This window comes from Scylla paramamosain, chromosome 48 (genome assembly GCF_035594125.1).
Source record: "Scylla paramamosain isolate STU-SP2022 chromosome 48, ASM3559412v1, whole genome shotgun sequence".
Classification (NCBI taxonomy): domain Eukaryota; kingdom Metazoa; phylum Arthropoda; class Malacostraca; order Decapoda; family Portunidae; genus Scylla; species Scylla paramamosain.
Genome location: NC_087198.1, coordinates 3,741,436 through 3,753,935, shown reverse-complemented (window position 1 = coordinate 3,753,935; position 12,500 = coordinate 3,741,436). Strand labels below are relative to the sequence as shown.

At 42.3% G+C, this 12,500-nt stretch overlaps 2 protein-coding genes across 7 annotated transcripts in view; one reads left to right on the top strand and one right to left on the bottom strand.

Moving 5' to 3' along the window:
- The window catches only part of LOC135095300 (ankyrin-1-like), a 41,599-nt gene that overhangs the window by 27,985 nt on the left and 1,114 nt on the right, over positions 1 to 12,500 (bottom strand). For 3 of the 6 annotated variants that reach the window (XM_063996061.1, XM_063996060.1, XM_063996062.1), the window contains exon 2: positions 12,392 to 12,492. The gene's annotated coding sequence lies outside the window, so the exon portion shown is untranslated. Of the gene's footprint in view, positions 1 to 7,401; positions 7,595 to 8,157; positions 8,330 to 12,391 lie in introns of those variants that run through there. The other 3 variants (XM_063996065.1, XM_063996063.1, XM_063996064.1) reach the window with 3 other exon arrangements.
- Positions 8,902 to 12,500, top strand: part of LOC135095234 (histidine-rich glycoprotein-like) — a 6,824-nt gene continuing 3,225 nt past the window's right edge. Inside the window, exons 1-2 of the mRNA XM_063996016.1 lie at positions 8,902 to 9,526; positions 10,187 to 10,422. Coding sequence (XP_063852086.1) covers positions 8,902 to 9,526; positions 10,187 to 10,422 — 861 coding nt within the window. The remainder of the gene's footprint in view (positions 9,527 to 10,186; positions 10,423 to 12,500) is intronic.

The window sequence follows — 12,500 nt, the reverse complement described above, 5'->3', positions numbered from 1 at the left end:
GACGGAACACTGATCCAGGAAAGTTTTAAAGGTCTGGATTTTTAAAGGCTTCGAGTGCCTACCCGACCTATCGGAAATCGCTAGAGTTACACCCTCTCATTGTACGCTTACCTTAACGCAGCACACCTGGAATCACCTCAAATACCAGATCAGTGTTGGGGGGGTAGAAAATACGATTGTTCTATGTTACAACCACATATATTGATACTAATGATAATTCACAAGCAACATGAGGTAGTACACGTTAATATATGACGTTCTCGTCACTTCACACAGGACCACAACCCATTTACACCTCCACCGCCCACTCCTCCACCACCCACTGAATTATTTCCCTCATCCGCCGGAATTTACTCAGACGCCATCACCGCGTCCCCAAACGATAATTCCCATATTTCCTCTCCTCACACCTCACAAGACGTGACGTCCCTGAGAGACGCCTCCTCTCCGTTCTACCTCACGACCTAAGGCGCTCTGTCTTCCCCTCCTTGGAATGTGTTGTTGCCCGCTCAATCTCCCCTTGTTTCAACACATCTCCACCTCAAAATATTTCCTCCCTTATACATAAAAAGATATAGAGAACTTAAGTTATGAAGAGAATAATACTACATGATATAAAATGAGTAAATAAGCCTTACACTAACTTATAACCAATATTAAGAATAATGTCCGCAAGGCAGGTAACCGGAACATGGGGGACACTAAGAAAACGTGTTCCTTTTCAAGGTAGACTCCGTCAATAAGATGACAATACATGCTAATTGTAGAAAACAAAATGTCACTCCTGAAATTCAAATAAAAACATACATAATGAAGAAAACAGAAAGAAAAAGGAGCACACTGAAAAACAAAAGAAAGGATATTGAAAATAAAAGCCAACACACACAAATTTACCGCAGGTCCCTTGCTGTGCTCAGAACCCAGCCAGTCCCAACAGGCGGACAACAGACAGGCTGTTCAAAGAGAGGTACCATCTCACCCCTCTGGATCAGGGAAACGGCATTGTAAAAACACCCAAGTGACACACACACACACACACACACACACACACACACACACACACACACACACACACACACACACACACACACACACACACACCTGTCCTTTGTAAGTAAACGACAGACCGAGGATGTTCAGTGTCGAAGAGGATGACACTCAACTGTCCCCCTCTTCTACACTGAACATCCTCGGTCTGTCCTTTACTTATAATCTGAACTGGACACTTCACATCTCCTCTCTAGCTAAAACAGCTTCTATGAAGTTAGGTGCTCTGAGATGTCTCCGCCAGTTTTTCTTACCCCTCCAGCTGCTAACTTAATTTTGTTTGTTTTTTTTAAAATTTAATTGATTGATTGTTTATTGTCCAGAGTAGCATTTTTTTTTTTTTTTTTACAGAGAAGAAGCATTACATGATTAATGGGGCACTAGCCCGCTGAGCCGAGGCTCCCTAGCAGACAGAGGAGTGATATACATATAAATGCAACTTATATAGAGGGCAGGGCAACAATACAAATCATATAGAACAGTAGAAAATAAATAATATTATTGCACCATTTTTTAGGAGCTAATATCCTTAAGATAAGTAATGTTTGTAACAAGCTACATCATTCATGTGTACAAAAAATACTAAAACTTTAATACAGATCCTAGTTTTGACTTAGACTACTAAATAGGAACTTTTTCATTTTACTTTTGAAAATATTGAAAAAACTTTTTTTTTTTTTTTTCTATCGTCAGGCAATACGTTCCATACTTTAGGAGCAACACAGTGTGTGGAAAAATGTATACAGACTAGTTCTTGCTTGTGGGCAAATCATATTATTATGATTTCCTCGGGTACCTTGGCTATGGTGGAATACATTAGACATTATGCTATTTGAATCATTACCATTAACATTATTATATATGGTCAGCGCTATGAAATATTTCTTTAAGAGGTCAAAAGTTAGTATATTTAAGTCCTTAAACAGTAAGTCGGTGGAGTCGTATTTACTTTTAAAGACAATGGTTCTTGCTATTTTCCTTTGTGCTACAAAGACATCATTCACAACCGTAGGCCAAGTACAGCCACAGATCGATGAACAGTTAATAAGGTATGGATAACATAATTAATGATATAAGCTGCGTAAGGCTTCACTTGTTACATTGTACCTAATTCTGAATAAAATTCCACAAGTTTTTGATAAGTTTGAGCACACCGACTGTATATGCTTTTTCCAGTTAAAATTTTCATCAATAATAACTCCTAAAAATTTTGTAGAAGAAACATGATTAAGCTTAGCCTCCATAGGAAACTGTTCCGAAATTACTGACAACAGAGCGTCTTTGAAACAATATGAAGTTAGTTTTATTAATGTTTACTGTTAATTTATTTGCGGTTACCCATTTGAATATGTTATGCAATTCTTGAGTTAATTTTACATTTAAGTTACACAAATCATTATCTGTTAGAAGAAGGCGTGTATCATCGAGAAATAGAACGTAACTAAGCATATCACTAACATTACATTTATCATTGATGTATATCAGAAATAATATAGGACCTAATATAGAACCTTGTGGCACACCTTAATAATAGTTTTTTTTTTTTATTTGACATTTAATTGTTACAAAATACAGACTGTTTCCTACCTGACAGGTAACTAGCAAACAATTTTAGTGGTAATCCTCTAACTCCAATGTTTTCTAGCTTGTCTAATAATATGTTATGATCAATAGAGTGAAATGCTTTACTCAGATCAAGAAAACCCCTACTACATGGTTCTTTCTCTCCATATTCTTGTATATTTCACTTGTAAACTTCAGTATTGCTGTTTCTGTGGATTTATTTTTTGCGGAATCCAAACTGATTGCTTGAAAGCAGGTTGAAAGATTCTATTAATGCAGTCAGTCTCTTTGCTATTGCTTTTTCAAGTATTTTGTACAATGTCCTTATCCGTCCATGTATGGAGTATGCTTCACGTGTCTGGGGGGGTTCCACTCATACTGCTCTTCTAGACAGGGTGGAATCAAAAGCTTTTCGTCTCATCAACTCCTCTTCTCTAACTGACTGTCTTCAGCCTCTCTCTCATCTCCGCAATGCTGCATCTCTAGCTGTCTTCTACCGCTATTTTCATGCTAACTGCTCTTCTGATCTTGCTAACTGCATGCCTCCCCTCCTCCCGCAGCCTCGCTGCACAAAACTTTCTTCTTTTTCTCACCCCTTATTCTGTCTACCTCTCTAATGCAAGAGTTAACTAGTATTCTCAATCATTCATCCCTTTCTCTGGTAAACTCTGGAGCTCCTTACTTGTTTTTGCATTTCCACCTTCCTATGACCTGAATTCCTTCAAGAGGGAGGTTTCAAGACACTTCTCCACCAATTTTTTTTACTACCGCTTTGGACCATTTTTGGGGACTGGCATCTCAGTGGGCTTTTTTTTTTATTTGATTTTTGTTATCCTTGGCCAGTGTTCCTCCTACATAAAAAAAAAAAAAAAATCAAACACACACACACACACACACACACACACACACACACACACCGTGTTGTGTAGAGGTTAGCACGCTCGGCTAACAACCAAGAAGGCCTGGGTTCGAATCCCGGGCGCGCCGAGGCAAATGGGCGAACCTCTTAATGTGTAGCCCCTATTCACTTAGCAGCAAGTAGGTATGGGATGTAACCTGAGGGCCTGTAACCTCGCTGTTCTGGTGTGTGGTGTGTCAGTGGTCTCAGTCCTACCCAAAAGATCTGCCACTATGAACTCTGAGCTCCTTCTGTAGCGGAATGGCTGGCTGGAAGATCAGCAGACGACCATACATGAATCACACACACACACACACACACACACACACACACACACACACACACACACAAATCAACATGGACAAACGCACACACACATACACAAAGACATGGACACACACACACACACACACACACACACACACATACAGAGGAGGAGGCAGTACACAGGAGGAGGCAGTAAGCACCTGCCGAAACGATAATTACTCCCAGTGAGGTGTGCAGCACTGTTCAGGGTGTGCTGTGAACTTATCACTAAGCCCAGCTGTGACCTCACTGAACGTTTCCCTTTGTGTCTCACAACACAAGGGGGCAGTCACAGCCTGCCCTCTAAAGACAACTCTCTTCCTCCACACAAAACTACAAGCACCTAATAACACACACACCCTTCACTCAAAATTTCAAAATTATCATGGCGACTCCTACACCAGCCTCGGAGTCCCCATCTGAGGAGGTGACCACAAATGTCCCCAGGTCGGACTGCCCTTCTGACAACGACCTTAAGTGTCTTGACACCCCCCCCTCAACTTTTTCTTCATTAACTTCTGCAACAATCGCGGTCTAAGATCTAATTTTCAATCTGTAGAACACCACCTCTCCTCTTCTAAACCTCATCTTCTTTTCATCACTGGAACTCAGGTGTCTGACACAATTGACAGTAGCCCCTTTTCTGTTCCCTCCTACTTTCTCTATCCTCATTTTCGATCCAAAGCTGGATGTAGCGTTAATGTGCGCAATGACTTAACCTGCTCTTGTGCTCACGCTCTTGAACCTTCCGAGTTTTCCAACACCTGGCTACGACTACAGAGTCACTCTCAAACTAAATTTGTTGATGCTGTATATCTCTGACCTAACTCCTCTGACTATAAGAAATTCTTTGACTACTTAACTTCCAAAGTGGAGCACATTTTGACCCTCTTCCCTTTTGCAGAGATCTCCATTCTTGGAGACTTCAATGTTCACCACCAGCTTTGGCTTTCCTCTCCCTTCACTGACCATCCTGGTGAACTAGCCTACAACTTTGCTATCCTCCATGACCTAGAGCAATTGGTGCAACACCCTATTTGTATTCCTGACTGTCTTGGAGATACACCCAACATTCTTGATCTTTTCTTGACCTCTAATCTTTCTGCTTATGCTGTCACCCTTTCTTCTCCATTGGGCTCCTCCGATCACAATTTCATATCTTCTTATCGCTCCAATCCCTCCTCAGGATCCCCATAAGCGGAGGTGCCGCTGGCGATTTGCTTATGTTAGTTGGGGCGACCTGAAGAGGAATTTTGCTGATTTTCCTTGGAATGACTACTGCTTCCGTGTCGGAGACCCGTCTTTGTGTGCTGAGCGCATAACATAGGTGATAGTGTCTGGCATGGAGGCATAAATTCCTCACTCTTTTCCTCGACCTTCCAAACCTTGGTTCACCAAAGCTTGTTCTCGTGCTATACATGATAGAGAGGTGGTTCATAAAAGGTACTTAAGCCTTTCATCACCAGAATCTCATGCACTTTATAACTTTGTATGGAACCATGCCAAGTCTGTTCTCCAACTAACTAAAAACTCCTTCATTAACAGAAAGTGTCAAAATCTTTCAAGATCTAACTCCCCTCGTGACTTCTGGCATGAAACCAAAAATATCCCTAATAACTTTGCTTCTTCTTCTTCTTTCCCTCCTTTATTTCAACCAGATGGCACCACTGTTATCACATCAATCTCTAAAGCTGAACTCTTCCCTCAAACCTTTGCTAAAAACTCTACCTTGGACGATTCTGGACTTGCTCCTTCCTCTCCTCCACCCTCTGACTACTTTTTGCTACCTATTAAAATTCTTTGCAATGATGTTTTCCATACCCTTGCTAGCCTAACCCATCGGAAGGCTTATGGACCTAATGGGGTCCCTCCTATTGTTCTCCGAAACTGTGCATCTGTGCTTGCACCTTCCCTAGTCAAACTCTTTCATCTCTGTCTGTCAACATCTACCTTTCCTTCTTGCTGGAAGTTTGCCTACATTCAGCCTGTTCATAAAAATGGTGACCGTTCTAATCCCTCAAACTACCATCCTATTGCTTTAATTTCCTGTCTATCTAATTTTTTTTTTTAATATATCCTCAACAGGAAGATTTTTAAACATCTGTTACTTCACAACCTTCTATCTGATAGCCAGTATGGGTTCCGTCAAGGCCGCTCTACTGATGATCTTCTGGCTTTCCTTACTGAGTCTTTGTCATCATCCTCTTTTACAGATTTTGGTGAAACTTTTCCTGTTGCCTTGTACATATAAGAAGCTTTTGATAGAGTCTGGCACAATGCTTTGATTTCCAAACTACTCTCCTATGGCTTTTATTCTCTTTGTAACCTCATCCCAAGTTTCCTTTCTGACAGTTCTATTGCTGCTGTGGTAGACGGTTACTGTTATTCTCCTAAATCTATTAACAGTGGTGTTCCTCAGGGTTCTGTCCTGTCACCCACTCTCTTCTTATTATTCATTAGGGATCTAAACCAAACTTCTTGTCCTATCCACTCCTACGCTGATGATACATACCATCCTGCACTTTTCCATTGTCTTTTCATAGACGTCCAACCTTTCAGGAAGTAAACATTTCACTCAGGAAAGCCACAGAATGCCTGACATCTGATCTTTTTAAAATTTGTAATAGGGCCTGAGCAAACTTGGTATTGTTCAGTGCCTCAAAAACTCAATTCCTCCATCTATCAACTTGACACAACCTTCCAGACAACTATCTCCTCTTCTTCAATGACACTCAACTGCCCTCCTCTTCTACACTGAACATCCTCGGTCTGTCTTTTATTTATGATCTGAACTGGAAACTTCACATCTCATCTCTAGTTAAAACATCATCTATAAAATTAGGTGTTCTGAGACGTCTCCGCCAGTTTTTCTCCCCCACCCTCAGATGCTAACTCTGTACAAGGGCCTTATCCGTCCATGTATGGAGTATGCTTTACTTCTCTGAGGCAGAGCGTTCCACTCATACCGCACTTCTAGACAGGGTGGAATCAAAATTATTTCGTCTCATCAACTCCTCTCCTCTCAGTGACTGTCTTCAGCCTCCCTCTCATCGCCGCAGTGTTGCATCTCTAGCTGTCTTCTTCCGCTTTTTCCATGCTAACTGCTCTTCTGATCTTGCTAACTGCATGCCTCCCCTTCTCCCACGGCCTCGCTGCACAAGACATTCTTCTTTCTCTCACCCCTATTCTGTCCATCTCTCTAATGCAAGAGTTAACCAGTATTCTCAATCATTTATCCCTCTCTCTACTCCCTGCCTCCTTCTGTATTTCCACCTTCCTATGACTTAAATTCATTCAAGTGGGAGGTTTCAAGACACTTATCCTTCAATTTTTGTCTACCACTTTCTACCCTTTTCTGGGACTGATACATCACTGGGCTTTTATTTATTTATTTATTTATTTTTTTATTGGATTTTTGTCGTTCTCGGCCAGTGTCCCAACTACATTAAAAAAAAAAAAAAAGTAACACACGCACCACCTACCTTCCTTCACAAACGATGCAGCCCGCTAATATTTGAGGCTCTATTTTTAAATCAATACAAAAATTAAATTTCAAAACGGATGAAATATATTATCTAAAGACTTACAGGTGCGTGGGAGTAGGCTTAGGTGTTTGGGAACGGTGCAGCCTGCAGACACTGAGACACATGTACTGACCGAGGCCGAGCCAGTGACAACAACAAACCGGTTTGTTGTTGTTCGTCAGGCTAGAATCGGCACATGAACAAGACACGTTCAGTTAGTCACGACACCCCCGCACTCCACCACCCCCCACATCTCTCTCTCTCTCTCTCTCTCTCTCTCTCTCTCTCTCTCTCTCTCTCTCTCTCTCTCTCTCTCCATGACGCTGAATATCAGTAGATTTCTCGGTAGGTCTGATCGAAAATCCAATATATTTGACCTTATTTTCGAAATCATTCGGTATATCGGTAGATTCATCAAATATCCAGTAGATTTTCATGTTTATCGGTAGATTTGGCAACACTGGGCCTTGACTAACGGGCCGGGGAGGGAAGGACTTCGCTCCTACCCATCCCCTGCCTCTGCCACAGCCGCGCCCATTGCCACACTCCTGCCACTTTCTCCGCCCATGCACATCATCTCGCCCACGCCCGTGCCATAACGGGGCTCGCTCAGAGCATCATCACCTATTCACATCTCCGCAACTAGTCTGTCTCTGTATTAATCTCTTAATCCCTTACACATTCTCTCTCTCTCTCTCTCTCTCTCTCTCTCTCTCTCTCTCTCTCTCTCTCTCTCTCTCTCTCTCTCTCTCTCTCTCTCTCTCTCTCTCTCTCTCTCTCTCTCTCTCTCTCTCTCTCTCTCTCTCTCTCTCTACTTACCCAAAACGGCTGTCAGCCTACAGCACACCTGCTTCCCTCATGTGACACCACACACACTCACATGAGAGTGCTCTACGAAACTACGTGTATCAACTCTTTCAACCTACTGCTTGAGTCACTGCATAACAGGAAAACTCTGTATGTGTGTGTGTGTGTGTGTGTGTGTGTGTGTGTGTGTGTGTGTGTGTGTGTGTGTGTGTGTGTGTTGTAAGGTATAATAAAGATAATAAATATGGAAAACATTATTAAATATATAGTGAACAGACAAATAAGAATAAAAGATGCAATGAGAGAGAGAGAGAGAGAGAGAGAGAGAGAGAGAGAGAGAGAGAGAGAGAGAGAGAGAGAGAGAGAGAGAGAGGATGTGGTGTAAGTTGCCAGCGATATACTCATAACCATAACCTGAAAAGAATGAAATCTTTGGGTCCTTGCACTGCTGAATTAGAATGACAAGGAGGGGAAGGAGGAGGAAGCTCAGGCAAAGCTGCAGAGATGGAGGCGATTTTTTTTTACTTGCACTGAAATTCTGTTCACACACACACACACACACACACACACACACACACACACACAAGCGCGCGCGTTATTTCCGGACATAACATCTCTCTTTATTTTTCGTTAAATTTTTTTTTCGTTTTTTCATTCAATAAGCAAATGTTAGCTGCCCTTCATTAACAGAAAACCAAGAAAGGTAACAGAAAAGGAGGAGGAACTACACACTACACTGGATCACACCACACCATAATGCACCAAACCACACTGTACCATATCACACTACACCACATTGTACCACACCACACCACAACACCACATCACTCTGTACCACACTATATCACGCAACACCACACCACTCTCCACCACACTTATCTACACCACACTGCCTCACACCACTCCATGCCCTTCCACAACACACCACACCACAATGCACCACACCACACAACACTGCTTCACTCTGCACCACACAACACTGTATCACACCACGCCATACCACACTGCATCACAGCACACCACAATGCACCACACTGCACCACACCACACCACCCTGCGTCACACCACACCACATTCCATCACACTACACCATCCCACACCACACCAAATCACACTTTACCACACCACACTGCACTGCAGCACACTACACTTCACCAACACACCACACCAGACCACACCACACCACACCACACCACACAACACCACACCACACCACACTGTGTCACGCCACATCACATCACACTACAGTACACCACGCCTCACCACATCACACCACACCACACCACACTGCACAACATCACACAACACCACAATGTACTGCACAAACCACACCACACTGAGACGTCTCCGCTAGTTTTTCTCACCTCCCCAGCTGTTGACTGTACAAGGGCCTTATCCGTCCATGTATGGAGTATGCTTCACATGTCTGCAGGGGCTCCACTCATACCGCTTTTTTAGACAGGGTGAAATCAAAACCTTTTCGTCTCATCAACTTCTCTCCTCAACTAACTTTCTTCAGCCTCTCTGTCATCGCCGCAATGTTGCATCTCTAGCTGTCTTATACCGCTATTTTCATGCTAACTGCTCTTCTGTTCATGCTAACTGCATGCCTCCCCTCCTTCCGCGGCCTCGCTGCACAAGACTTTCTTCTTTCTCTCACCCTTATTCTGTCCACCTCTCTAATGCAAGAGTTAACCAGTATTCTCAATCATTCATCCCTTTCTCTGGTAGACTGAAACTCCCTGCCTGCTTCTGTATTTCCACCTTCCTATGACTTGAATTCCTTCAAGAGGGAGGTTTCAAGACACTTATCCTTCAATTTTTTTTACTAAGACTTCGGACCCTATTCGGTAACTGGCATCTTAGTGAGTTTTTTTTTTTTTTTTTTTAATTTTTGTTGTCCTTAGCCAGTGTCTCTACTACATAAAAAAAAAAAAAAATCACCACGTCACCAAACACTATACCACACACTAGTCAGCCAGCAGCAGTGTAGAGGATTACACAGGCCAACAAGCACATCACACTGCACACCACACACCAGCCAGTCACCCAGCAGCAGTGTACAGGATAACACAAGCCAACAAGTGCATCACACACCACACTACACTGCACACCACACACCAGCCAGTCACCCAGCAGCAACACTGTTTGGGATTACACAGGCCAACAAGCACATCACACACCACATCAACAGCCACCAATAGTGGATGGGATTACACAGTCCAGCAAGCACAGCACACACCACACTGTCGTGGTCCAAGATACTGTATGGATATGGTACATAAAAGCTACTGGAAAACTCACAAACATTTTCATATTTTAATTGGTAACTACTAATTATTTACATGTCTTACAAGTCAAAATTTCCCACTGGCATTCATCCTCAATTCGTTTAAAATTACTTGGTATCACTTTATGTCTCTTCAACATATTCATTGATCAACGCAATCAGCATGCACGAACAAAGACAATACCAGGTTCATAAACACAACTAATATTCAATCAGCACAATTAATGTTCAGTTAGAAAAACACACGTGACATCTTCCTTCACTGGTGAACTAGCCCTTCAGCTTTGCTATCCTCCACGACCTAGAGCAATTGGTGCAACACCCCTACTCATATTCCTGACCGTCTTGGAGATACGCCCAACATTCTTGACCTTTTCCTGACCTCTAATCCTTCTGCTTATGCTGTTACCCTCTCTTCTCCATTGGACTCTTCCAATCACAATTTCATATCTTCTTCCTATCACTCCAATCTCTCCTCAGCATCCCCCTAAGCGGAGGTGCCACTGGCGTTTTGCCTCTGCTAGTTGGGGGGGACCTGAGGAGGTATTTTGTTGATTTTCCTTGGAATGACTACTGCTTCCATGACAGAGACCCGTCTTTGTGTGCTGAACGCATAACAGAGGTGATAGTGTCTGGCACGGAGGTGTACATTCTTCATTCTTTTTCTCCACCTAATCCTTCCAAACCTTGGTTTAAACGCAGCATGTTCTCGTGCTATACATGATAGAAAGGTGGCCCACAAAAGGTACTTTAGCCTTCCATCACCAGAATCTCATGCACTTTATATTTCTGCTTGGAACCAGGCCAAGTCTGTTCTCCAACTAGCCAAACACTCCTTCATTAATAGAAAGTGTCAAAATCTTTCAAGATTTAACTCCCTCGTGACTTCTGGCACCTAACCAAAATTGTCTCCAGGGGCTTGTTCCTAACTCTTCTCCACCCTCTGACTATTTCATGCTACCTATTGAAAATTCTACACAATGATGTTTTCCATGCCCTCGCTGGCCTAAACCCTCGGAAGGCTTATGGACCTGAAGGAATCCCTCCTATTGTTCCATGCTTACACCTTGCCTAGTCAAACTTTTTCAACTCTGTCTGTCAACATCAACCATTCCTTTTTGCTGGAAGTTTGCCTACATTCAGCCTGTTTCTAACAATGGTGATTGTTTTAATCCTTCAAACTACCGTCCTATTGCTTTAATTTCCTGTTCGTCTAAAGTTTTTTAATCTATCCTCAACAGGAAGATTCTTAAACATCTATCACTTCACAACCTTCTATCTAATCACCACTATTGGTTCCATTAAGGCCGCTCTACTGGTGATCTTCTGGCTTTCCTTTCTGAGTCTTGGTCATCCTCTTTGAGAGATTTTGGTGAAAATTTGGCTGTTGCCTTGGATGTATCTGGCACAAAGCTTTGATTTCTAAACTACCTTCCTACGGCTTCTATCCTTCTCTCTATAACTTCATCTAAAGTTTCCTTTCTGACCGTTGTATTGCTGCTGTGGTAGACGGTCATCTCCTAAATCTATTAACAGTAGTGTTCCTCAGGGTTTTGTACTCTCACCCTCTCTCTTCCTATTATTTATCAATGATTTTCTAAACCAAACATCTTGTCCTATCCACTTCCATGCTGCACTTCCATTCCCTGCACTTTTCCATGTCTTTTCATAGACATCCAACTCTTCAGGAAGTAAACAGTTCATGCAAGGAAGCCACGGAATGCCTCACTTCTGATCTTTCTAAACTTTCTAATTGGAGCAGAGCAAACTTGGTATTGTTCAATGCCCGAAAAACTCAATTCCTCCAACTATCAACTCAACACAACCTTCCACATATATATATATATATATATATATATATATATATATATATATATATATATATATATATATATATATATATATATATATATATATATATATATTTTTTTTGCAACAGTGATGAGTGCAACACACCTTGGTTGAGGGTTCCTGCCTCTGTTTTGGTGGCCTTCTTTGAGGCTGCCTGCCTCTGTCTTGCTGGCTTCCTTCACGCTGTTTGCCTCTCTGCTGCTTCCCTGGAATG